Here is a 27,391-nt window from a genome sequence, read left to right on the forward strand (position 1 = left end):
AGAAGAGAATTTCTACAGGGATGTGGATGTTTAAAATTACCTTTTTTTTTCACATCTTTTAAAATTTAGAAATGTATGGAGCTCTTGGAAACCAGGCTCAGAATTGAAGTGGGGGTCAATTTTGTCTTTAGCAAGAGACTTCTCTTGCAGAGGGATCTTTTGGTCCTTCTCACTATGACTGAGCCAGAAGGAGTGGTCCTGCCATCAGCCTCTGCACAGCATACAACCTTTCTGTGGGCAGGGTGAGTCTGGAGTCACAGAACTGCTCATACCGATAGGTTTTCTTTTGTGAATTTGTTAGACCCAAGGGAAACATGCTGTATCTAGAAACAGCTACTCCAAGGACCCCTTCTATGCAGAAGCCTCCTCCTAGTATTCCTGAAACATCCAAGTGGCCCCATGTCCCTGCAGAAGTCTTTTACTTGCTAAGGAGAAAAGGCAAAAGGCAGGTCTGCAACCTTCCTTTTCTGAGTTTTACCTCATGTTTATAGGAAAGGTATCCATTATAGGATGCTTCAGACAAATTAGATTTGAAGGAAAAAAAATCCATCCAGGAAGGTTGCCAGTACTCTGGCAGTAAAATGCAATATCCAAATTAACCATCAGGCATTTCTTCATCTAATTGAGGGCAATTGTTGTCATGTTTATAGGGGCTATTCATCTTTTTGTGTATTAAAGAAGCCTTTTAAAAATGCAGCTTTAGTTTTCTGTGGGATGCAGAAAAGCCTATCTGAAGCTTTTTGGAGAGCAATATTTAATACAAGTTAAAAATAGTGCCCTGTTTTACAGAAGAGCAGTGTACAGAAAATTATATTTCTATACAACATCATTTTACACATTTCTAAAACATGCACAGTCGTCATTGCCATGCTGGAGTAGCTTAAAAAAGATTTAGACTCTAAACCCATAAGGAAATGAGGGCAAAGAGTTCATGCTAAAACCTGTTGCCTTGCTTGCCAAGGTCAATGGCCTTAGGCCTTCATTTTCAAATAGTTCTGGGTTGGGTGATTGCAGAGGTAGAGATACAGATAGATGAGACAGATGGGGTGTGTTGACTGTGTGTATTGCTGGCCTTGATTTTCATCTCAGATTGCTCACTTTAGAATTCAGTTTGAGGGTTGCTAACTCACACAAATATAGTTTGACTATAGCTCTTCCATTAGCTTGGAATTTATGTAGCAATGCAACTTTATCTTCTGGAAGTAGTTTGAAAGCAGGTAGTGATACAGTTGTCAGATTTCTGTTCTTAGACCATTGTTTCTAGAATGGTGACTTGTATGGAAATTGAAGTCAGTCTTTCAAATGTTCTCTATCTTAAGACATAAGGGCATATTTACAAAAACACTATGTTGTGGAGGGAATGTAGAAAAAATATCACAATAAATGAGTGCATTTCTAGTGGAGACAGCAGGACCTCTCCTAGTCAATGCACTAACTTGAACCTGAGCCCTCAGTTTCATCTACCTTGTATTTAATACAAATTATATGCAACTCATATTTGCCCATTCACTGCCAATAACTTGTTTCAGACAAACCAGGATGGGAATTGTCTCATTTCAGGCATTGCAATAGGTTTATTTGACCCGGTTACCCAGCCTTCTCTAGTAGGTAGCTGAGGGAACAGGCCCTTCTAAATGTCCCCCCACTAAGATATCTACCTAAGGGGAAGATGAATTGTATCCTAGAAATACTTTTGCTCCACTGACTGTAAAAGGAAGTCAGTGTGCTTTAGCTGTCATGTGTAGGGTTCAACAAGAAGTAGAAAAGATGATAATGAAAATTATGAGAGATCTTGGGAAAGACCAGACCACGTGTGTGGATATGAGCCCACTATGGGCATGGGGATGGATCACATTTTAATTTCATCTTTTTTTCCATCCTATTTGTGTTGTTTTCTTTCTCCTGTTTCTTTTCTTTGTCCCCTGATTATTTTTTGCTTTTTTTATCTTTTTCTTTTCTCATCTGTTTTCACATTTTCCTTTCTTGTTTAGTGCTTTCCTTACTCATTCTAGTTAATCTCCTGTTCTCCTGCAGTCCTGGAGAAAGTCCTGAACTTTCACACCTTTCTACCAGTATATTCAAGAGGTTTTATTCTAGGTCAGCAGCAATGACGCTTTTACGAGTTATCATCTTTTGTTGGGGAATGGCATGGAAGCCTACTGTCACTTCTAATTAAGTTCAATATTTATGGGATTTACTGAGTAATCACAAACAAGAAGATGACTGATAAATATTTATCCTTCTGTTGCCCATCTCTAGTTGCATTGCATTCAAAGCATGTAAGTGCATAATATTTAAAATTCAGTGTTAGCCCCTTGTCAGTTTAGTTGACTAGTAAAGCATGTTGTGTACTTTGCTAAAATAGAAACATAGTCACTGCAGAAATATTTCCTGCTCATGTTCTTGAGACACCTAGTTTTATACAGCTACATAATGTGTTATTTGCAAAATTCTGCTGTTTAAGTAGTATTTGAATTCCACAGTTCAGGGTCAAGTGGACTGTCACTACATTTTTTAAATGCTGAAATTTTTCTTTTGAATTGATAACAGATTTTCTGAGAACTAATTGGAGCTTTAGACTTGCTAAGGCTACTGTTTGCTGTCTGGTGGTGTGGCTCCAGTTTAAATGTTATCTTTTATGTCTTGTTGACATACAGACTGGAGAGGTGAGATATTGGACTTTAGACTCACCTGCTGCTGTGGTATGGGCTTCCAGGGAGAACTCACATGCCACTGTGGTGGTGGGGTAGAGATCTCTCTTCTATAAACCAGCCTCTGCTTCCAGCAAGTGTTTCATGCTGCTGCTGTAAAAATAGGGTGTTAAATCTTGCTAGAGCAGTAAGTAACCCTTGATGTGACAAGAACAGGTAAATGTGTGGCTGCAAGTTTTATTCTACTGTAGTGTTCACATGGTCCTAAAGCACCCAAGGAGAAATCCAGCTTCCATGAAAGCCCAGAAATTCTTCCTGACATCCTTTGAATTCAAAACCCCAAAACTTAAGAAAATAGTGAGGCAAGTGTAAAATACAGGTGGAGAATGAGATAAAAGTCAGAAAATAAAAGACACTGTTGATGAAAATGGAGTAAAAGCAGATAAATTCCTCTTTGGGGTTGATTTTCTTTTTCAAATTAAAAAAACCAGATTCTTTTGTAGTGCCAGGTCTTAGGCATGAGAGATTAAATGGGCTATTTTGAAATACTTTGTTTCTTTATTAGAAATTATGATGTACAGAAAATAGGATTAAAGGCAAGGCAAGCAGAGACTGGCTAGTGATATAGCAAACACCCAGGTATATTCCCTTCAAGGGAAAATGTTTCTTCCTTTTCATGGAAGAAAAGGTTGTAGAGAGCCTCTTAACTGACCTTCTAGCAACACTATGGGCCTTTGGGTGCCTGGGCAGCTCCCTGGAGAGCTGTCCTGTCCATGGCACTGACAGGGAGCCCTGACACCTGGTGCCACCCACAATGTGGGTTGGGTTTTGGGACCCTTGGCTGACCATGCCTTGGGAGAAACATGCTGCTGATGAGAGCAATGGGCAGCATCCCTTCACTAGTCATTAGTTGCTCCAAAAGTCACTTTTAAAGGTGTTCTTAGCAAGAAGGCTTTTGTAAGTAGCAGGATAAAATGCTTTTGAAAACTATTGTTTTAAAGCCCAGTTTCAAAATCATGAACTGTGTTACAGTCATAGTGCATTAGCGAGAGAGAGAACAGCTTTTTGTTGTGCAAAGACGGAATGAATAATTCAGAATAGCAACCTGAAGTTATTGATTGCTGTGTGTCCTTCAGGCAGCACACAGTTTGCAAATGGCCTCTTAGGTCGATTGCTTCGTGAAATGTTCAGGTATGCCTGTAATGGCAGCAGGATCGACCGTTCCTGATGGAGCACAGTCATTCCTTGCTGAAAGCTGGCACTTAACTGACACTAGTGGCTATCATTTTAGATAGCACTACTCTCAGTATCTTCTTTTAAGCCATGCAGTTAAGATGTCATTTAAAATTCCCCACCTCTGCTTTTAGAAATGAGTACTTTGTAGCTCTACATCAGTATTTAAAGGATGAGGCACCTGGTGTTAATCTAATGGTAGTAGCTTTTTAAAAAATTCTCAATTTAATACCTTTTGATTTTGAAACATACTCAGAAAAAGCTGCTTCCCCTCCCCCCCCCGTCCCGGTGTTAAATAAAATAAGACTGATACCTTGCTGTGCTGGTGCATCTAAATAAGCTTTGTATGCATTCCTCCCACAGTTTGTTCTGACAGCTGCTGCAAACTGTGTTGGGTGCAACTTTTGTAAAATCCCACTTCCATGTGGTTTCCAGCTTGCTTTAGGCATTGGGTGCAGCTAAAGTATTAGTATTTCCTCCTCTATTTTGGAGTTCAGTTGTTTAACTACACCTACTGTTTCCAGGTGGACAGAAGTGTATTTAAGTTTTTCTCCTAAAAGTTTCTGCAGTTGAATGTTCAGGACAATTCTAAAAGGTCTCAAAGTGTTTTTTCTTTGAGACATGCTCCTTCTAAGAAATAAAGTAACTCTTGAAGAACATCATCAGTTAATGATATATAGAAATTTTATTATTTTCCCTGGAAATATGCACAATTGTAGTTTATTCATGCTGAGCTGTGTACAAATTTTTTCAAAAATCTTCTACTTGGAGGTAAACCACACTGCTTAGCATAATCTATAGCTGTTTGCAAAGCAGCTCAGCAAGCAAACTGGGGGCTTTTTTGGTGTTTAATCAAAGTTTAGATGAGGGAATAAAGTAACCAGGAAACAGTGAGGAAAAGTAGTGACAAATGCCAGATGTTAAAGCTGCAAAAGAGGAGGAAATTGTACAAAGTTTTAAAGGCTTCATGAAATGCATCATGAAAGTCTCTCTGCCAGTAAGCAAATAAATAAAAAATAAAAAAAAAAATTCAAGTCAATAAAAGCTATGCCACAGATTTCAAGTTTATTTGATCCTCTCTAATGCATTCAGACTTTGTGACTAATTGGGAGTAGGAAAGAGAATAATTGAAACCAGTAAATTAAATATGCATGAAATATAGGATAGCTTGAGCACATTGATATTTTTATGGCATGCAACCCTACTGAACCAGTTGAGTACATGCTTTTATGTGTGTTGAGTTTTTTAAGAAATTGGTTTATATAGGTGCTCTTTTATGAAAGAATGAGTATAAGGAGAACTAAGTCTGCCATGCGATGACTGCATGATCAATTAGAACCACTAGAATCAATATGCTTCCTATTATAGACTTAATATATTAATGTATTAATTCATTCTCTTTTTGTTCAGTCCATTGTTTGCAATTAACTCTCAGCATAGATTTTGTTTTATATTATTTATTCCTTGGGGATTGCAAGAGATAAAATTCTAGCATTTGCAATTAAGTGTTGACTTTTTAATTAATTGTTAAATTATGCATGGACTTATTTTTATCTATATACTTTTGATGTATCTGTTTCTAATAATAATTTATGTATCAGTTTAGAAATACTAGGGCTTGATCTGGCTCCCTTTGGGCTAATGTAACTGTGCCATTGGCTCCAGTGGGAGCAGTTTTTGCCCCAGTATGTGGGCTCCAGACAGTGAGCAACTTCAAACATTTAATCATAAACATTACCTAAGTATTTTGTTCTACAGCAATATTTCATATACTCTGGAAAGCAAGGCTTGCCCTGAGATAGTGTAGATGTGTGACTGTGTGAGGACCTAAGAAGGCATCAGAATAAACATGTTTTTTCCTATAAGGAAACATGTTCTCTGTTAAAGGCATTTATGGTGCTTTGAACAGGGACATTTAAAGATAATCACATAGTGTTCACAACCCTCCTCTACTTAGAATATCTTGAATTTAATTGGAATAATATTTTATCTGCCAACCTTAGTATATTGCCTGCTTCAGGCATGTTTGGAGTGTATTGCCTTTGGTGAGGGTTAGTTTTAAGCTGAGTTTAATGTTATTAGCATTGTATTTGCATACTTTAAACAATTCCTCCCTGGTCAGTTACATTTGACAGCATGTAGTACAGGACAGGAATGGTGAAGGCAAGTTGGAAACGCAAAGGGTGATGAGAGCTGGGTGTACTGAAACACTGTGGCACGTCTCTGGCCAAAGATAAAACAGAAAAAAAAAAAGGGAATGTGGCTGCTGTTGATTGGAGGCATTGAGCTGGATCAAGGAAGTCGATGGTGGATTTTTGGTCACTAACTTAGCATTGGAAAGACAGGACTGTGTAGCGATGGGGAAAATCATTTATCCTCGTAATTAACAGGAGGAACAATGTGGAGTTCTGCATTTGAACACCTACAAAGGAACCTTCCATAGCCTACATAAGAAAGGCATTTCTGTGGCACAGCTCAGCTCATCCCCAGGATGGTGTGCAATCCACTCTTACTGTTTTGTTCCCTGCCTGCTGCAGGAGTTGGGGTTGGCTGCCTCTGGTGTGGACAAGTTTTGTGAGTGAAATGCCATCCAGAGGGAACTTCAGCCTGCCAGATTCAGAAAGTTGCTATCAAAGCTGCCTGGTTAGACAGGTCTGGACTGGCTGGGAGGGACTGCTTCAAAATCCAGAAAGGGAAGGCAATTTGCAAGCAAGTGGTTGCAAATCCCAGGCTTACTTTTTGAAGCAAAGAGAGAAGTAAGAAGTAAAAGGAGGATAATGAATGAGGGAAAGCGGTAGGTAGGGTCTCCTGGGGAAGTAATACAGGAGAGGCAGAAATGCAGGAGATCTGGCAGTTATTGAAGGTGTTTGTGTTAGAGACACAAAGGCAGGCTACAGACAGGCAGAACAGATAGGAGACACCATATAGAAAATACTGCTGCTTTCAAGGTGTGTGAGATACAAAGGAGCTGTACAAGAAGGGGAAATGAGGGAAGCAGGACTAAAGGCTTTTATAAAGTTAATAAAGCAAGGTGGGGTAAAATCAGAGAAGTATAGGGTCCAGAATGAATTAATGTTACATGGAAGATCACGGGAGAAGGGCTCTGTAATTACGTTAGTTTATGAAGAAAAAAGAGTATAGATACATTACCAAGGAATAAAAAAAGATGAATAGTTTTGATCAGTGTAGAAACGTCAGAATTATGCTGGTGTCTTCATTCTACAAAATGCTGACTTGATGAAATACATTTTAATAAGATGAGGGTGAAATTCAGATAAGGAAAGAACAGATTGAAGAATATTTAGATAAGTTATGTTTTCTTGTCACACAGCTTTATTTACTCCACAGTTAGTAACTAATTGAAGTGATTTGTAACATTTTATCATTCTATTTAAGAATTCAGAGGAGAGGGGAAACTTCTAGAAGTCTGCAATTACAGTAAGTATAATACCTCTTCCCCAAGGAGAAGAAAAGAATGAGGAGTTATGGACCTTGCAGGGTAATTTCTCTCCCTGGAGAGACTGTGGAACATCTGGTCTTTGAAAGCAGGTGGACAAAAGGGAAGTGGTGTAAATGGTATGTCTGTACTTTTTTACATGTCTCGTTAGCAGATTACTGTCACAAAGTTTGGATGAAAAGATGACAGATACAGCTTGCTGGGGGTATTGCCGTTAATAACTGTTGCAACTGCAGCTGGAACTGGCACTGGGAAGAGCCAGTGCTATCGGCTGCTGCTGCTGCCATAGCTGCTGTCAGGTGCTGCAGCAGCATCATCTGGCTCTGGGAGGCAGCACCCATGAGCAAGGAACTTCCACTGAGAGGGAGCATCCCAGTGCCTGCTGCCCTCACTGTATCTCATCTTCACGTGAGCTTTCAAGCTCTGTGCCTTTACCTTGTAGGGTGAGGTATACCTGTTTCTCTGACACTGGCTGTACATCTCTCTGGCTCCAGCCTTTTGTCATGTCAGCAACCAGCATCATCCTTGCTCTGCCACAAATCTTACAGGGTTCATTGCTTTCCCTGGGCTGTGTTGGCTTACGCCCAGGGAGCTCCTGGAACTACGCATGAGCTTTTCATCCTGCCTGTGGGCAGCATGGTGCTTAGGAGACAAGGAGGCAGCTTGTAGTTCTGCCTTCTCATAGACAGGCTTGTGGGCACTGGCCGCGTAACTTCTGATCTTTGCATGGACAGGAGGTTTGTAGCCATCTCTAATAAAGTAGTAAGAAGATAAGTTTGCTTGGAAAATCAAAAGTAGGTTGTGGTAGCTTGAGTTTGTTTAGTCTGAAACTGAGAAGACTGGGAGGTGGACATGATAACGTGTCGTCAGTATGTAAAAAGTGTGCAGAGGCTGGTGAACACATGTATTCTGAGGTTGAACTTTAAGGGAAGGGACAACAAAAATGTCTGTTTATTTTACAGAAGATTTAGCTTGAAGATTAGTGAGGAAAAGTGTCCCTCTCTGTAAAGCAAGTAAGTGTAGTCAAACATTGAAGCACTTGTACTGTATTTTACATTTCCTTCATTTGGATTTTCAAGAATAAATTAGAGAAGCATCTCTGGTGTTTTCTAGCCAAGCTGCACAGGACTGAGTGAGCTGATCTGTTCAATCCTTTTTAACATTACACTTTTACTATTCTCTGGCAGCCTTCTAAGGCACAACCCTTCTCTGGTGAAGTATTATTCAACTTTTGAGTCTTAATGCTGATCACTGCCAAATTCCTTACCAAAGCTTATACTTTTATTAATTTAGTGATTTCAATCTGCAGTAATCCTATAGTTCCGGTGAGAATGCCTTCTTTCAGGTGGCTGCCATGTAAAGTGAAGCTTAGTGATGTTTGCTTTATATTCTTTGTTAATTATCACATTTATACCTTTGTAAATAAAATATTTTTAAAAGGGGACAGAACAGAAGAGACAAGTGAGGCTTTAAGCAGGTTGTGAGTCGCATTTTCTTTGTTTGATTTTAGTAATTTCTGAAATTTATGAATATCTTTAGTCTTATACACAAAAGCATTGGAACAAAGTGTACTGACCTGAAGAAAAATCGAGAAGGATTATAGTGGTGCAAAAGAGGGAAGAGAAATGGACATGCTTGCCTTGAAATCCCAACTGGTGCAAGAAGTGTTGTTGGGTGGAAGTATGAGTGGCGTGGCACAGGACTTCACCTGACATGCCACAGGTGGCATCTGTCCCTCGTGCTCTCTTAGAGCTGTCCACAGAATGAAGGTTAATTCAGTGTGTTACATTCTAAAACTTGCTGGACATCTCTGTGACTTTATATTTTAGAACTTTAAATTGTAGCAGTGATGGAGTAGATTTCTATCACTGGACATTTTATGTTGGTAAATATGCATTTCTGGTTGTGAATCTGCATGGGCTCCACTGAGGTGGATGTACTGATCCCAGTATGCAAATTTACAAGCAGATGACCAAGACTGTGCCCAGGATTAACAGCAGTGAGGGTAGTGCTGTGATAATGGTAATAAGTAAGTGGAGTGGGACAGGGGTGGGGGGGATTATATCTTGAGTGGTTGGATTGGTGTTGGTTGGGTTCCAGCCCATTACTCAAAATGTTTTGAAATGTGTCTAGTTCTGGCCTCCTCAGTACAAGAAAGACATGGAGCTCCTGGAGCAGGTCCAACAGAGGGCAACAAAGATGAATTAGGGGCTGAAGCACCTCTCTTACAAGGAAAGGCTGAGGGAGCTGGGCCTGTTGAGCCTCGAGAAGAGATGACTGAGAGGGGACTTGTCAATATGTATGAATATCTAAAGGATGGGTGTCAAGGAGATGGACCAGGCTCTTCTCAGTGGTGCCAAGCAATAGGACAAGAGGCAATGGGCAGAAACTGGTGCACAGGAAGTTCTTGAATATGAGGAAGAACTTCTTTACTGTGCAGGTGACCAAGTGCTGGAACAGATTGTGTAGCCTCCATTATTGGAGATATTTAAGAGCCATCTGGACACAATCCTGTGCAGTGTGCTCTTGGGTGACCCCATGGAGCATGGAGGTTGGAGCAAATGATCCACTGTGGTCCGTTCCAACCTGGCCCATTCTGTGATTATGTTAATGGCGCCAATTTTTATTTCCTGTAGGAAGTGGAAAGGACTTTGGACATTTAGGACACTTGTTTAAAGTTCTTCTGTACAACGATGGTGTTTCAAATATCACACATCTACTGAAATCCACAAAAGGACTCCTGGATGTGCGTCTTTATGTCCTACTGTTTGTTATATGTGTAAGATTATGCCTCTGCTTGCATACTTGCTTTGGGGATGTCATAGGTTAGCAAGCGAAGTCTCGGAAGTGATGTTCTTACAGCTTTCCCCTTAGGAAAATACTGGAATGCATTTCATGAAACAAAATATGGGAAGTTAAGAAAAATATTTAGCAAGATTTAACAGTGGCTGGATTAATTTTTTTTTAATTGAACAAGAGTATATTTATACCTTGAAGCCATACAAATATTTTATGATTCATAGAGTTATCCAGTTATGTGGTATAATTGAAGGCCAGGGCAAAATAGAGTATATAAAAGCAATGGATGATTGAGTTGTCTGGGAGAAATGTGAAGGTTAATGTAGGGGAAAAAAAAAGTGACTGATTTGAGCTTTTAGATACAAGGACAGGCTGTTAAATGGGTGGAACACAGGAAGGGTGTTATTCTGATAATAGAATGCAAAGCATTGGCCAGATGAGAAAGTGAAGGATGCAATCAAGGATGAATCTTCAGTTAGAAAACATCTGTTATAAACAAAGATCAGGGGTGTTGAACTCACTCTGTAAAGGAGACTTGTTTAAATGTGCCTTAGTAAAATCATAAAGGAATTTTATGAAATTGAGTAACATCATCTGTGTCTGCTGTTTGTGAGAATTAATACCTAGAAATGTATTCAAGCAGAAAAATTACTCGTGAGTATGAAATAAAGAACTGTTTATTTTCCGTGAACTACAAGAATTGTTTCCTGCAGAGTGGATTATTAGACTGTCCAGCAAACGAAGAGAGTGAAAATGAGTTTTGGAGCCACTAGGCCTAAAACTGGATTTGCCAGGCTCTGCTTGCAAGTAAGCAGGAGGACAGAAGAGACCTGGTGTGTGCCAGCTCACTGCCAGCCCTGGCTGTGGGCCCATGCTGTCTGGCTGGGGAGAGCAAATTGGGGTGTCCTGGGCAGGGTGTCCGGCGCTGGAGCTGCGGGAACAGCACCATCTGCAGCCCAGCACTCCGGCCGCCTGCGCCCTGCCCTGCGCGGAGCCGGGGCTGCAGGTCCTGTCACACCGCTTCAGTTCCCCTCATCAAGGGATGCAGTGATTAAATTCTCTTAATTAAATTTGCGTGCTTGCTTGTTTTTAATGGAATGAGTGAAGTTTAGTATGGGATTCAGTACAAAACAAGGATTGTGACCAGGGTGTGTGTTTGGAGTTCGGGTCTTTTCACAGCAGTGAGTTTTGGGTTTAGAGTAGGAGATTAAAGAGCAGGAGTGACTCGGGGAGCCTGTCAGTGTACGTGTCAGTCTGCACGGAGCTTTGCTCCTTGATCTCTTGGCATGACACCAAGCTGGCCATGGAGCACAGCTCAGTGCCTCACTGCCCCACGCAGCACAGTGGGGGGAAATTACCTGCGGAGGAGTGGGCCTGTGGTGTGTTGAGCAGTGCTCATTCTTTACGTGGGGGAATGTAAGAATTCTGTTGAGTAAAGTAAGTACTCTTGAAGATGTTTGAAGAAGCAACTTGCTTGGCAGATCCGTCACATGGGAATATTTTGACAAATCTCATATTTTGACAATTACATGCTTCACAGATCTTGTTACAGCCTGTTCAGATTTTGAGTGTTTCTCATAAGTCATACTGCTTGTGTCAAGCTAGTAAACCTTTATTTTTGTACACAAATACGACTTTTTGTATCAGTGGTTTTTCTATTCTTTACTCAGGGCATAGGTTTATTTGTTACCATGCAGTTAGAATTGCCACTGTGATTTCTTAATTTTTAAAGATGAGAGGACTAAAACATGCATGTTCTCAAAACTTACAGAAAACTGTTTCTTCATAACTAGCAATTTTAATAAAAGTTTTTCTTTAAAAACAAGCTTAAGTATGTTTTTAGGAAGCTGAAACATTAGGGAAACTCATCAGGGTGTCAGGATCTCAACAGTGGCCACAGAATTTTTCCAGCTCTTTGAATGCGGGTGGGATTTGCTGTGGTACACTGTAGTAATAGAAGCTCTTAACTATTTATCTATTGTCTTGGTGAAAATTGTTATACTGTAACTGAAATGAGTGGGAGTTCGAAGAGATCTTTTTTTCCACGGGCATTGACTCAGATTCTTAAAGAATAAATTTGAAGTTTATTGTGAAACTCACAGTGGCCTTGAGCCAGCTGTCATTTGGACTTGTCTGTGACCTCAGTGGTAATTAAGGACTGACCCCTTTTTTCCCTGAACACACCCCTTACAGTTCTAACTTTTGAGCCTTTTCCCATTTTCCTTTGGAAAATCTGTAGTGCTTTATGTCTGGGCTGGGCATTTAATTAACTTTGCTTCCAGAAGCAAGGAGAGCAGTACTTGAAAAAGACTTTCCCAGGCATTGTGGTCTGAACAGCCTCAGTTGGATCTGTAATATTATAATTCTAGATAACTCCTGCGTAATGACACTGATTTTATGAAGGCTTGACAACTGAACTTCAGTTATTCAAAATAAGTATGGTTCAGCTTTGATTCTAATTTTGCCCGTTCTGGAAACCATAAGAAAAGGCCTAATTTGGCATGTTCTCACATTAATCAGTGTGGCTTAATTATAATATAGAAAGGGAGACTTCTGATGTTTTTAAAGAAGATACTTGATTATAGTAGTCTGCTTTCCTCACCCTGTAAAAAATTGGGTAGTTTTGCAAGTACACGAGCACAAAACTCTGCCTTGTTTCCAAGTCATGCAGCTTGCCAGGGCTACAGTGATTGCCTCACCTGCCTCAGGGATTTCCTGGTGGCCTCCAGTACATGGGCGTTACTTAGAGTTGTTCCTGCTTGATCCGATTATATTCTCTCTCCTACCTCTTCTGTCTCCACTGTAGATTCTGCAGCACATTAATGTTTGTTTCTGCTTCTTCATACACTATTTCAGTTGGGAATGTGCTCCCTACGTTTTAGGTGCTGGTCTGGAACACACTACACCCTAACATGAAAGTCTGAGGGATCTATGAGTATGCTGGGTGTGCACCCACTGTATACACAGAAATGGGTACAACCCTATTTTCCTATCCTATTTACTTCTAAGTAAGAAAAAGGGTGTGATTCTTCTTTGTTTTAGTAGAATCATCGTAGAAGCATAGAATAGTTTGGGTTGGAAGGGACCTTCAAAAGTCACAGAATCACAGAATAAGCTGAACTGAAAGGGACCTTCAAGGATCGTCCAGTCCATCTCCCAGTCCTGCGCAGCACCATCTCCAAGAGTCACACCAGGTGCCTGAGAGCATTGTCCAAACAAGTCCTTCTGGAACTCTTGTCAGGCTTGGTGCTGTGACCACTTGCCTGGGAAGCCATAGTCACATGGCTTATGGAATATAGTCATGTGGAAGCCTGGGAAGTCATAGCAAGGGAGAATGGAGCTTTCCTTACCACAGGCATCATAGTATACATGCCAGAAGATGGAGACCAGAAGATGAATCACTTCTGAAACAGTGCCTTACATTCACTGTCTTCTTTTCACTGGTGAAGCCATTTTGCTTTTCTTGTTTAAGTTTTGTCAGATGCACCTCAGCCACTCACCGTTTCCCACGTCTTCCTTAAAGAATCTCTTCTCATGTCCAAATTATCAAATCTGCCACACTCACATGAGTATATTGCAAAAAGTTGCCTGAGGGCAGCATGTAACCTACTTCGTGTGTGGACTTTGTAAAATGTAGGGCTGACAATTCTGTGATTTTATTGAAAAGCCACAAGAACTGTTAAGAAATGCCAAGGGCTCAGCAGATCCCACACATCTGTCCAGGGACCCCCATGTACATCCAGTATTTGTGGTACTGTGTGTTCTGAAGGAGGCTGAATGTGGCAGTAAAGAGCAATGAAGGATTTACATTTGTTTCTTGTAATTTAAAAGAATTCATTATATGTGTTGAGAGACAAGAGTTGCCCAAGTGATAATTACGCAGAGTTGATGTTTCAAGCTTTTTTGAAGTGTCAGTGTAGGATCTCTTGAGGAGCACAAGATGCTCCTTTTGGAAGAAGTGATCTGATGCTTTGAGTGAACATGCTTGCTCACATCAGTTGCCCAAATACAGCATTTTAGATGCTCATCTGCTGTTCAGAGTATTGGAAGAAATTCCTTATTATGTTGCCCTGTTACAGGACGACTGGCACAGTATTTCCTAAATAATGAATCCTCACAGTAATTGTCAGCCAGTGGCAAAACTTAGACAGATGCATAATGTGTACTGCTGGTTTTTCCTGTTTTGACAGCTCTATGCCAGCTTTTTCATATCCAGTGTGAGTTCATCTCTGAAGTGTCTGTGATTTTTGAGAAAGATAAACTGGGGAAGGTGGTTGCATCTGTAATACTTAGGAAACCTCAGAGCAGAAGAAACAAACAGAAGGTCAACAAGTAGGTGCTGTGAGATACAGACTAGCAGGATAACAAAGTTATCTTGCATCTAATGGGAAAAAAGAGCAGACAACAGAAATAGTGGTATTTTCTCACCCTTCAATCCAGGTACCTGTACATTGGGCAAGTCCCCTGAGTTTTATGTTGAAAAGAGTGTGGGCATTGACTTGATGCTGCACGGACAGTTCTTCACCTGTGGTGGTGCAGGGTCTTTGAGATGGACACCACATTCCTCTGTCCTTAACCTTATGTCCTCCCATGCCTCTGGCCACTGCACTGTGGATCTGTTCCGGCTGGGGATTCTGCTGGGGAAGTGCACAGTGACATATCCTGGGTGGTGGGGCAGGCAGCCCTCTCACAGGGTTTTGTCATAAAGAAAACTTGCCTACTTTTAACAGAAAGAGTTTAGTACTTGGGTTGATATAATTCTTTGAATGTCAAAATAACGAGTCACAGTTGTTTTGGGTTAAAGATTAAAACTCTTTGTGCTTTTCCCCTCTCAAGCATTTATCATAATTGAATCTTGTATCAGGGACATCAATGATTTATGTGGCTTCCCTTTTCTTTCCTTTCACCAGAGATGTAGTAGGAGAACACCTGTTCTGTTTCTTTGTTCAGCTTAACAGTACTTCAGTATTATTAGAGAAATTTTTTCTTAGAATTTTTTTTTACATTAAATTGCTTGTAGGATTAAAAAAAAAGTAACTAAAATTAAAATGATACTATTTTGTGTATGTGTGTGAGATTGTAAAGCTATGTATATGTATTAGAGTATTGGATTGTAACTTGAACTGGCTGTGTGTGCAGTCTGTGTAAACATTTTGGAAAATATGTTCTGTAATTCCTCATGGAACAGTCTTCTAGATGACTTGTTCTGGCTAGTCTTCAGCACAAGCATAAATATGTTCTGATACTACTCTCAATTAAGACGATGGTGTTTGTGAAAACAGATTGCAGGGTAATTTCATGTTTAAAAATTCGAGTAAGAAATCTTGAACTGAAAAACATTTATGAAGCTAATATTACGTGTGGAGATGGTTATTTATGCAGCAGGATGAATCTCAAAATTCCCCCAAAAGTGTGGCAAGCAGAGCTGTTATATAAACTCGAAGATCTGGGTTGATTGTTGCTGCCCTCATCACACACATATGTTGGCAGTCAGAGTGTGTCTCCCATAGATTTCATATTGGAAGTACAACTCATCTCTAGCAGAGGTGAGGAAGAAGAAAATTTCTGATGTCGTATTTTATCCTAAGCTTAGGAAGTTTCTGATCTGGTGGTTCAACAGGAACACCAGGGAGCTGACATTAAGCTGTAGCTGGAAAGCCCTCAACCTCTGCCCTAGGAAGTCAAAAATCTCTGATTCTGAAAAATTAGGTCCCTTCTGTCACATTTAAAGAGCAGCTGGCTGAAATGGCTTAAGACATTTCACATAAAGTTATATTTAAGGTATTGGTAACAATCAAGAAGTTGGCCTGTGGACAGATATCTCCCAGATTTGTTGTGCCTGTCAGTAAAGGTAGGGCTTCCAGCTGTCTCTCTTGTCATTGCAGCCCCTCACTAGATCAATCTAATGTCATAGTTCTTTGGTATGGTGTGTAAGGTGGATGTGTGAGTCATTGGGAGAGCTCCCGAAGTACTGGGAAACCTGGGCTGACAATACATGTTGTTAATTGGTGGATGGTACGCCTTGATTAGAAAGTGTGTTACTTTCGGCATGACTGCAGTGAACATGCATGCTGCTGACAGTACTTGTCTGTTGGGTACTTTTTTACAATTCATTGAATCTAGCTACTGTTGTCATAATGCTCACTATTTAGGTCTAAATAGGAGAGTATCTGATATTGTTTAAATTGTCAGATACTGATTTTTTTCATTGCTACATGCATTCATTACATGTAACTTAATATTGGTTTTTTTTTCCCTTTTCTTTAAAGTGATATAAATATGATGGAACTGTGCAAGTGCAGACACAGATGTGAATTTTGTCTATTACAATTAATTTATATTTGTAAATTTGTCATGAAAGTGAAGAAATTAAAAAAGCAATGCTGAGGTATAGCTGAAGTTTATCTGTATTTTAAAAGATATGTGTTAATATGAGCATGAATTCTCAGGTAGAAACAGGAATCATGTATTTAATTTTTGCATTTATCTGTGCAGGTTCGAAAGCATGTGAATGACCTATATGAAGACCTAAGAGATGGACATAACTTAATCTCACTTCTAGAAGTCCTTTCTGGAGACACCTTGGTAAGCTTTTGTATCATAATGCAATGGTTCCAGATTGTTAATTATGCACTTTCTCTGTTTGTTAACTTGTTGGGTATTGACTGCTGTAGATTTCTTGGATATTTTCTGAAATCTGTGACCTGATACAAAAGACACAAGTTGTATTTCTGTTGGTAAAATATGCTGGTGTGAATTCTGTGGGGGAGTGAAATCTGTTCTCTTCCTTTCTTGTGGTTAGTGAGACTTCCATTCATAATAGGGTAATGCACTATTTCTTCTGTTCTTTCCTTTTCTTTCTGATTTTTGTTTTAACAAGTATTGGATGCTTAATATCTTTTTGCATTTAAGGGAGTAACTTACAAATAACAAGGATAACATGTCCCTGAAATGGTCTAACACACTCCTCAGGTGTCATTTCCTTTCTTTGTGAGCATTACTTCCCTTGCTTGGTATTTGTTCTCTTCATTATGTTCTTCTTTTCATGCTCTTCTTTTCATTTGTGGTCTGTCTTGTGTTTTTGCTGTCCTGTCTCCTGTCTGTTATATTCATTAGCCAAGAGAGCGAGATTTTTTGAAGACCTTACGGTTGGTGAGTTCAACAGACGCATGCGCAAATGAACAGCATGAGGATTTGGAGGATGAGGATAAGGGGGTAGGTGCCGACCCCCATAACTGTACTAATGTAGTGTTTGAAGTGTGGTGTTTGCTAATGTAAATTCTTAGTTTGGTGTGCTGCAGTAGTGGGCTGTAGAAAGGACAAAAGAACTTTTGTTGGTAAACCAGGATACATGTGTTTATGGTGGAGGTATGGTAAAGACAAATTTTTATTCAGCCTTTTTGTGAACGCCTAAAATGCGAATGTTCAAGATTTCAGTTTGTTTTTTTTCATTAAACTGTACAAAAACATGGCACAAATGTGTACTAGACAACACTCTCCGGATGCTATAAAATAATTGTTTTAAATAGTAGATAGGGAAATACCATAAATCTATTAAATTAAGACTTTTTTAGACTTGCAGACAGTATTGTCCATATACAAGTAATCTAGACAAAGATTTGAAGGTTCTTCTTAGTGAAATCAATGGCAAAAAATTGATTTGTCTTAATTAGAAGCACCAGTTAACTGCGCCCATGGTGTGTGTGCCAAAATATTGGATAATATCTTGAAATAAAGTAATTCAGTGTGCAGATCTGTTTGTTAGAATTTACCACACGTAGTAGTGATTTTTATCAAAGCAGGTAGATTAGAAGTCAAGCAACAGCTTTGTGTTGTGGCTGCTAAAAATACAGATAGTTTGCAGGGTTTATCTTTCTTGCAACAAATGCTGAATTATCGATTCACTATATTTTGCCCATCCAGAAGGGAAATATCTACTTATAATGTGTAAAACGTTGGGTGCTTGTTAGTCTGAGCGAGCTGTTTCCTGCCTTTTTAGACCTTGCACTTTGGTGTTTGCTGAAGCAACTCACTGTCATAGGGCCTGAGTGCCTCCCTGGCTCCCGTGCGTTGTGCTGCAGTTGTGATTGCAGTGGAATTTGTGTGCTTTTTTTCTGGAGTGCAGCATAACTCAAAACGCTGCATTTTTAAATAAAAAAATATTTCCCCTCTGAGATGCTAACTGTGTATTTTGGGATTTACTATACCTTCCTTGTTGTGGAAAACCTAGTTCCAGGTCTGCAGTCCTTAATTCCATCCGTGGAAACTCTTTGATAGCAAGGACTGTAATGCTTGATCCTGAGTTCCTGGTGTGAAAAACAAGGGGCTAAATAGGAGATTCTGTAATGAAAATTAAATTTTTTTTTTTTTTTCAGTTTATGCTTCTTATTCAACTTCATTTTCCTATGTTTCTTTTTGGGAAGCATCTGAAACTCCAGAGGGGGGTAAAAAGGCAGTTAAGGAAGGCTTGGGCTTATCTGTGTGTTTCACAGTGATTATCTGAGGAAATGCTCATATTCATGGCTGATCCCTAGCAATTATAGTCCGCTTCAGTTTATTGCTGTGAAAGTTTGTGAAAAATCTGAAATAAGGAAGAATAGAAGGACTTGGATATGATGTTGATGGTATAAATTTAACTGCTTTCCCATGCTGATCTGTGACAGCTAAGTATGCGTTTTCTGTGTGATTCTTCTTCTTGGTGATTTTGCACTAACTGCATGCAGTTTTGCCATGTTTCCATTAACACACCACTCATTTTTATTTTAGAGTTTCTTCTTGACAGTTTTGACTTTGCTTTGAGGGGACTGACTTGTTAGTTTTTTTCATGCTTTAAAATGTTCTACCCAAGTCAAGAGTTTAAACTTACATTCTACGACTGTTTATGTTACATTATTCTGTTTGGAGGAAGATACTCTTTTTATTAGATGCTTTAAATAAATACGTGTAGATATCATAATGATTATGCAGTCATACCATTAAGCCATGAAGTTCCATACAGAGGTAAGCTTTTCCATCAAGAGTTTACCAAAACAATGTAAAGGTCCATGACATTACTTCTGTTTTGTTTTGCTTAATACATTGTAAATATTTTATAATAATGTATTCCAGTTTAGTTTCTGTAGGCAGTAGCCCTCTTGGCCTTAATAGTACTTTACAGGGAACAGCCTGCATGCATCGAAGTTGCAGTTGGGGACCAGTGATCTGTCTTGCCATCCACTGTACTAAAAAATAACTAAGTTAATATAAGTAGTTAAAACGCACTTTTCCACCAAAGGTATTGACTTCATTAAAGCTGTAGTGCTTCAAATACATAGTATCTGTTAAATCAGACTGTTTGTACTTTTGTCTGATGAGAAAATCTCACAACTCCTGTTTTCGAATTGTAGCCCCGAGAAAAAGGTCGGATGCGTTTTCACAGACTCCAGAACGTCCAAATTGCACTTGACTATTTGAAAAAGCGCCAGGTATGATGAAAATAATAAAAAAAAGAATTAATGAAAATTTTATCACCTGTAGCTATAAATAAAATAATTTATCCTGCTTTGTCTCTTGTGCATGTTGTGTAACAGCTGTTTGTGTAGGCTTGGCTTTATGTCATGCTTGAGATGGTTAAGAGAGATGTAGGAAAGGTAGTTTTATGCCACCCTTCCCTGAGCAATAACAACACATTCCATATGCTATATGTTGTTAAAGAGGAGAAAATTATAGGTGAGATCCTTAGGAGTTGCTTATAGTAAATTTAACTGTCTTTCTTGCTGCCAGACACTAGTTGGTATGCAGGTTTGTTCACAATCTAATTTTTAGTGCACAGTGCCAATTCAAATATATTAGAATGTTGTGTGGGAGTTCCTTGTTTTGATTGTATTTGTTTTGGGAAAACTTTCTCAAACTTTGGTCCTGATTAAAGCAAAACTGGTCTTTTTAGACCAATTACAAAGGTGTTAGAGCCACCTGGGCACTGTGGAAGATTCAGGCTGAATTTCACTTTATAATATCTCTTTTTAGCCAGTGTATCTCCACACTGTTGCGTGGTTTTCTGCTACTCTGAATTTCTTTACACTTTTCAGTATCTTTTAAAGACTTACAGAATTCTTGCTTTCTCCCCTTACCGAATGGCAATTTAAAAAAAAGCCAAAACATGTAAGGAAAAACTGTTCCTCCCTATCCATCACATCCCAATGAATTGACACTGAAAATCGTTCTGATTGGTTGATTTAAAAAACAAGAATTGTTTTTGCTTCTTCAAAGGTTTGAGAAAATGTGAGGTAGCAAACCATAAACAGACACTTAATTTTGTTATGAAACCAGATGTCCTTTTGCATTTTGAGAGAAATTTCAAACTTGCCTTTCAGGTCACTGGATGGTATGTTTGCACTGAGAGCTCAATCCCCCTTTGCTGAGTTCAAAGCAAACTTTTCCTGTTAACCTAAGTGAGCCACTGAACTAGTACACTACAAAGTAAATGAATGGCTACTTGACAGTCACAATGGCATTTTTATGCAGCAGGACCTTGGGACTTGTGCTGCACCATGCCTTATTTATGCATGGCAGACCATGTGTATTAAAATGCAGGAGATTTAGGGCTGTGTCATCCTCATGTTTATGAACATGCACATGCTGCCGTCGACTGTGATCTAAGGATTTTTGTGCTCTCTTTAGCCTCGCAGCTTTGTGAAGATGGCTGTATTCTAGCATGCAAAATGCTTGTAGGCCTTTGGTCTTGGCAAATTGTCAGTGGGGCTTGCAGTTGATTAAAGTTTCAGCCCTCTGGTAGGTGTTTCTGAACTGTATGTAGCAGGTAACTTGCTCAGGTTGGCTGTATAACCTCCAAATACAATGCTTATTGTGATTGTAGGGCAGAGAGATCCTATATATTGGTAATTTTGAAGCCTGACTTGAGAAATTAGCAAACAACAAGCTGTGGAATACACTGTCTTTATTGCAGGGAGTGAAGTTTGGCTTTTTTTCTCCCTCCAAATAGTTAATATTATGTCTGCAGATAAAAAGAAGGACATGCCTTTGCTTGTTCAGTTGATAGCAGGGTATATGTTGAAAAGCGTGTGCATCTAACTTTACTAATGTAAGCATAAAATGTCTTTTAGCTTAGTCATCTCTAACTGCTAGACTAAATGCATGCATAATACATATAGAGAAATTAAATGTGTTAATAAAATCAGACCAAAAAATGGAATTATTGAACTCTGGGTGTGAGTGTATTGGAGTGTAATAGCAGCTCTTGTTTTAATCTATTAACCATTTGCTTATAGCACTATGAATGAGTACAGCATCAGAAACAATAATAATTGTTGTCTTTATTAAGCCATTGGTTACTTAAACATGATACTAAATTCCTAGTTTTATCAAGCCAGACCTCTGTTTTAGCAGGCCAGTTCTTCTGCTGCAGAATTCTTGCTCAAGTACAGGAAAGCATGGGGTGGAAAAACAGCAGCGATAACTTCCCAGTGTCAGTACTGCCCTGGGACTGATAGAGCAGCTACAGATCATTATATTCATGTTGTCCTGCCATGCTCTGTTGTGCCTTCCCCTTTTGACAAGAGCCGAGGCAAAGGGTATTTGGCATGGGGAACAGATCTGCTGGCCTGGTGACAGCTGAGAAATTTCTTCATCTCAGTGTGAGTGGGAGAGGGCAATTCCTGGCAGGCCACTTACAGGCAGAATGCAATTCCTTTCTGCTTTTGAGAATTAAAAAAACCCAGCAGAGTAGGCTCAGGAAGTGAGTAGTACATCCTTTACAATCATGCCTGTGTAATGCAATATGTATTTGCGATGTATTTATTTCAATTTTGCCTGTATTTTCTTTCTGTGATGGCAGGTGAAACTGGTTAACATCAGAAATGATGATATAACAGATGGGAATCCCAAACTGACTTTGGGGTTGATATGGACCATAATTTTGCACTTTCAGGTAAGCCTGGTTTTGCTTGACAATATGTTTTCGGTCAGATTCTTGCATAGTTGTGAGGAATGTCAACTTAGACAGGACTCCGCAGATTTTATCTCTTCTCTAATGTGTTTCTGAAGGTTTTGATGATGTATCTTATTTCATGATGTAAACTGAATCTCGAGATTTTATTTGCTAATTTCCTGTGTGTGGAGTGATAGAAAAATAGCTTCTGTTTTGAACATCATTAAAGACAGTAATTGATGTATTCCTTCCAGCATTTGGACATATCCTTCTTGTTTTATTCTACAGACTTCTTTCGATGTGTATTAAAATATATTGAAAAGTTTAAAATATTGTTTTCATTCAGGTTCTGCTGCTGTATTTTAAGAAGCTCTGCTTTCAGCCTCTTCTAGTAGCTCCTCCCATGTCAGCATTTGTTTCTAGCCCCAGCGATGGTAGCATGGGTCACACTAGGTGGCACTCTGGTTGTTGTACACTGGTGGGATTGTGTACAGTATAATGCAGCCTTACAGTGTGTGGTGTTAAATGGCTCCTCAAAAGGAGGCTTGCATAATGGTCCTGGCTGTAGATGATGTAATTCAGATGACAGATAATTCCCATTTAGTGACTGCAGCATTGTTAACGATAAACTCCCTGCTGTGCAGGCATTTTAAATGATCAGAAATTTGCAGGATCACACAGAAAAAACATGGTTCACTTAGGAGTATTCCACACTGGATTTATGACTGAAAAAAATTTCTTAAAAAACCCCAGAAAGGCTGCTAGGATCTAATGTGCCCTTCTACAAATCCTAATGAGGAGCAAAAACATGAATAGGGCCCTGATATAAACAGGATGCACATCTTAGCCCAGACCAGCATGTAGAATAAAGGAGAAACCACTAGCGAGGGCCTGGAGTTCCCTCAGCTCCCCTTGTCACATCAGTCTTTGCTCCCATGTGGTTATATAGAGAAAAAAAAGCTGGGTGTAAATATATTTAATCATGACCTACGGGATTAGGCTGTGATTGAAAATTGCTCTATTTTAAGAAATAAAGATTATTAACGACTTACTAATAGAAGCTGTTAGTGGAACTTAAACCTTTACTTGATGTGTATTTTATGTTTCTGAACCTGAATACTAGGCTGTAGGTTGCAATACCTACCCTGAATGCAAAAGAGGTTTGTAAAGTGGTATAAGACACACACCCTGCACTAGCCTGTGCTTGCGTGACATTTACTACTATGCCACTTGCTTTGAAAAATATGGCAATTTGGTGTCATTGACACCCATATATGGCTGCTTTGGGCTCAGAACGTGAAGTTCAGAAGAATGTACATGCTTAGACTACAGGTTTTTTGTATTTCTTCACTTAGATTTAAAATGAGAGAAAAATCTGAACGGAGACGTGTACCAGTGGAATCTTCACCAAGGGATAAAGCTTTGTGATAATAATTGTGTTTATGCATGGAGTAATCCTATAGTTATCAGGAAAGTTGTGATTAGATTCAGTTTGAAGTTAAGACACCTAAATCTGGGTGCTTATGGAAAGTGATGTTCTTATGCAGTTGTCTAAGTTGTCCCTTTAATCTGATAATCAGAGTGATAGAGGGTTAGTCTATACAGTTAATATAGCCTAGACAGTGAGTCAACTAACTATCTACTAGAGGTTCACTCCACTCGACTAAACATAAACATCTGTGCTGTTGGAGATTTATGAGACACCCATGTGAGTATGAGAAGCATGACATGGATCTTATGGGAAACCCACTCTCATCTGGGAAGAGGCAGATCAGGCAGGATAAACTGCTTCTTAAATGGTGGTAAACATGTTTAGCAATGGATCTGAGGCCTGGAGGGCTAGGCAATATGGAGGGTGAGGCTGATGGAGCAATTCAGATGCCTTGAACGAGACGCCTAGAGCACCTACGGAGCTATTCCTTGTCCAGCATAGTTGCTGTGTGTGTTCTGAGATGACACTTCATATCCAGTAGCATATGCAGTGGGAAGCAGGTTTCCTTAGGTCTTGTGATGCATATGCCATCTCCATGTGGATATCTCAGATAGCTTTAAGTGTCTCAAATATTCTAGGTGGTCAATTGACTTTCTTATGTCTCTGCTTCAGGGTGTGAAACATTGCTGTTGATTGTACTAGCCAGATCCCCAGGGCTTTTGATTCAGTCTCCTGAAGACAGGTGGCATTTGAGTGATGTCTGAGGTGTGCTAGAGTATGCAGGACATGTGTGTGGACTTCTCTGATGAGACACCACACCTGTGAGAGACTCATGATCTTCTGTATCTGCAGCTGGAGGCCAGCTGGGATATTGCACGATATCTCAAAGAGCTCCAGAAGCCCATTTTGAGGAAACTAAATCCTGCCTCCACTGCATAAAGTGGTCTCTTCAAAACCTAGCCAGAGTGTAAACATGAGTATCTAGACACCTAAGTGGTGGAGTTTTAACCTTAATTACCCCTTAATTTTCCCAGCATTTGAGAAATAGTTAATTTCTCAGTGAGCATAAGAAGCTGTTTTCTGTGTGATGTTACTGGCTCTGCTACATATCAATTATGTGTGTTCTAATAACACTGCAATCTGGGAAATAGTCAAGATGGCAGAGAATTTTTTTGGCTGTTGTTTGTGGCTTATTGTTTCTCTGAGTCATGGTCCATATCTGGAGGATATTGTTTCCTCAAAATAGAAAATCCCTCTGATTGTTGGAATGATTTAGTGGAAAGACATGATAAAAAAAAAAAAAGATAATACACATTTGAGGATTATGTTTCTCTTGCATCTGAATTGCATCTAGAGATGGTGATGGCTTTGTGAATTGGTACCCATAACTAGATAAATATAAATTTTATTCTGAGTTACAGCACTGACTTTTGCAGCTGCACAAGTCCAGAAAGTATCCATTCTTCTGTGTCCCAAGTAATTACATAAGAGATACTGACAAGCTTGAATGAGAAATCTGGTGGATTGTTAAACTGAGTATGTAAGGAAATAACTTACTCTGTGGGTATTGAAAAACCCCAATGTATGTGTGCTACTAGGATTTATGCAAGCTTTCAATGTACATATTTCACATGATTTTAATAGTAGGTGGCTTAGTTTAAATTCAGCTTCATAATGTCATAACTGTTATAAGTTATTTTCCTGGCACCTGTAGAGCATGCTGAATCGGTTTATAGTATTTTGCATAATCGTAGGCTGTAGGTATAAATATCCAAATTAATACTTTCATGGACTCCTTCTTCAACATCCAATACATTTTCACTGACAACATTGGAGATGAACAACTATAAATGAAAGCAGCATTTGTCCTCATAAAGTCATCACAATGCTGTGAAAACTGGTGATCATTTCTTTTCAAACCACTGCAAACATTCTTTAACAAATGTTAAATGTTTAAAATCACTTGCAGTTGGTTGAAAAAAGCATGCTGAAGCAAAGCAAAACTTTAAACTTTGAACTTCCATCTAGCTAAAATTAGGCCTTTGTGAACTCAGACCTTAAAAAATTTCAGAAGGTTTTAAGTCATGACTCAATTGACTTTTTCTATTTCAGTTTCATCATCATTTTGCAGCTCAGGAACTGCCATTAAACATTTTTCCTTCCACTCTCCCCTGCTTTTTGCTGTCAGACCTCTGCAGGATGCTGCTTTCCAAGGTTCTGGTCAGTGATGATTTTGTCCATATATTACAGTACTGTCCAGCCCTCTCCAGCCAGATGGGTACTTTCTCTCAGGCCTCCTTCAGCACGTGTAACCTCTTTACATTTCTCTTGCCAGCCAGCAAATACTTCTTTTTGCTGCTGACTCCCCATAAACCTTTAAGAAAAAATAATTTTTGATTAATCTGCCCCCAAGCAGTCTATAGACTGTTGATTTGGTCCAGCATCAGCAGTTAAACATTTACCAGTGTTGGTGAAAGGGTGAGGCAGGTGGATTTGTAAGGCTGTGACCTGCATACAGGGTGGCCAGAGGAGGAGGCAGCTCAGCTGTGGTAGCCCATTCCAGTAAATGATGTGCAGAAGACAGAGGGATATCCCGTGGCAGGGGTCACCATTCAGTAGACATGCTGCCTGCTTTCCTGAGGTGGCCACGTGTAATCTGGAGAGCTGGGTCTGGCCTTCAGTCACTGTTCTCCTGGCAACCATTCCTGGTGCTGCCTGGGCTGTGTGCCTTGCAGCCCGAGGACTGAAATTTACTCTGCCTCTGCTTTAAAATAACCAGAACAGTTTTAGGTCTGGTCTTCTCAGAGATTTAAAAAAGGAGCTATGTGGCCAGTTGTCCCGTCTGTGACTGTATGTGATTGTAGAATAAAGTGTGTTCCACGTTGTAGCTACATTGTCTGTCATTAGCCAATACAGCAGCATTACCTGTCCTTCAGCATTTGTTAGGGTATACTTGTGATATTTTATTTCTCAGCTGAACTCCTAGTTGTTTCTTCTGTAATTCTTCAGTGATTTGTAAAAAAACAAAAAGTAAAATTCTTAAGTCTTTGGTAAGAAAATGAGGGCAGAATTCTTGAAATTTCTGGGACTCACCTGAATCACAGCAAGGGTGAGAGAAGCCTGAAGTCATTAATGCCATGAAACCACCAATAAGGAGCAAATTCCTATTTTTGTAAGCCAACTCACTGGATATCAAACCTCTCCTGTTGGTGACTGTGACTTGGTAGTTGAACATCTCTTTCAGAATTTGAGGAGTAGTTGCCAGTACCGCTCAAACAGCTCCAAACCTTTTGTTTGTGCTGGCAAGCCTTTGTTTTTGTCGTTGTTCTCTATCTTGTGCAACTTTAATTTTCACTTTCTCTTTGGCTTATGTTTATCTCTCTGTTATTCTGCATGTGACCTTAGGGCTGTGCAACAAAATGCTTGCTGTTTATCTGGTATGCTGTTTTAGTACCGTGAAATGACACGTCCCATTTGTGCTAAAGGCTCCATTACTTGTGCTGTGTTGAGCAAACACACTAAAAAGAGGGGAAAGGGATCTTAGATCCAGGAGCACCTGAAAATGTATTCCTAGTAGGGTTTTGATAAAAGATATCTGGCATGGTCTGATTGGCAAAGGGGAATAACTTCTGTACAATAATTGCTAACTATATGAGATGAATGATAAAGCAAAAATTAGCAGTGTACAGAGGGTGAATGGTATCATCATTTTGCAGACCAACAAATACACAGATATTCAACAACATAGCCACTATAATGTGTTATGCACCTGTCCCACGTTAAGAACATAATGCATTTCCCAGTCACGGACATGCCTGACAAATTACAGAAATCTCTGGTTAAATGCAAACCCGTACAAATCTGTGTGAGCTATTTCATGTTTCAGTGCTAAT

The 27,391-nt window shown here is 39.5% G+C and overlaps 1 protein-coding gene across 14 annotated transcripts in view; it reads left to right on the forward strand.

Annotated features, from left to right (window-relative positions):
• Positions 1–27,391, forward strand: part of DST (dystonin) — a 292,238-nt gene that overhangs the window by 88,897 nt on the left and 175,950 nt on the right. For 10 of the 14 annotated variants that reach the window (XM_039568033.1, XM_039568022.1, XM_039568024.1 and 7 more), the window contains 3 exons: positions 16,636–16,725; positions 19,527–19,604; positions 21,974–22,066. In XM_039568033.1, the coding sequence (XP_039423967.1) occupies positions 16,636–16,725; positions 19,527–19,604; positions 21,974–22,066 (261 nt within the window). Of the gene's footprint in view, positions 1–16,635; positions 16,726–17,256; positions 17,356–19,526; positions 19,605–21,973; positions 22,067–27,391 lie in introns of all 14 variants that reach the window. The other 4 variants (XM_039568018.1, XM_039568020.1, XM_039568021.1 and 1 more) reach the window with 1 other exon arrangement.

Source organism: Corvus cornix, chromosome 3 (genome assembly GCF_000738735.6).
Source record: "Corvus cornix cornix isolate S_Up_H32 chromosome 3, ASM73873v5, whole genome shotgun sequence".
Lineage (NCBI taxonomy): Eukaryota > Metazoa > Chordata > Aves > Passeriformes > Corvidae > Corvus > Corvus cornix.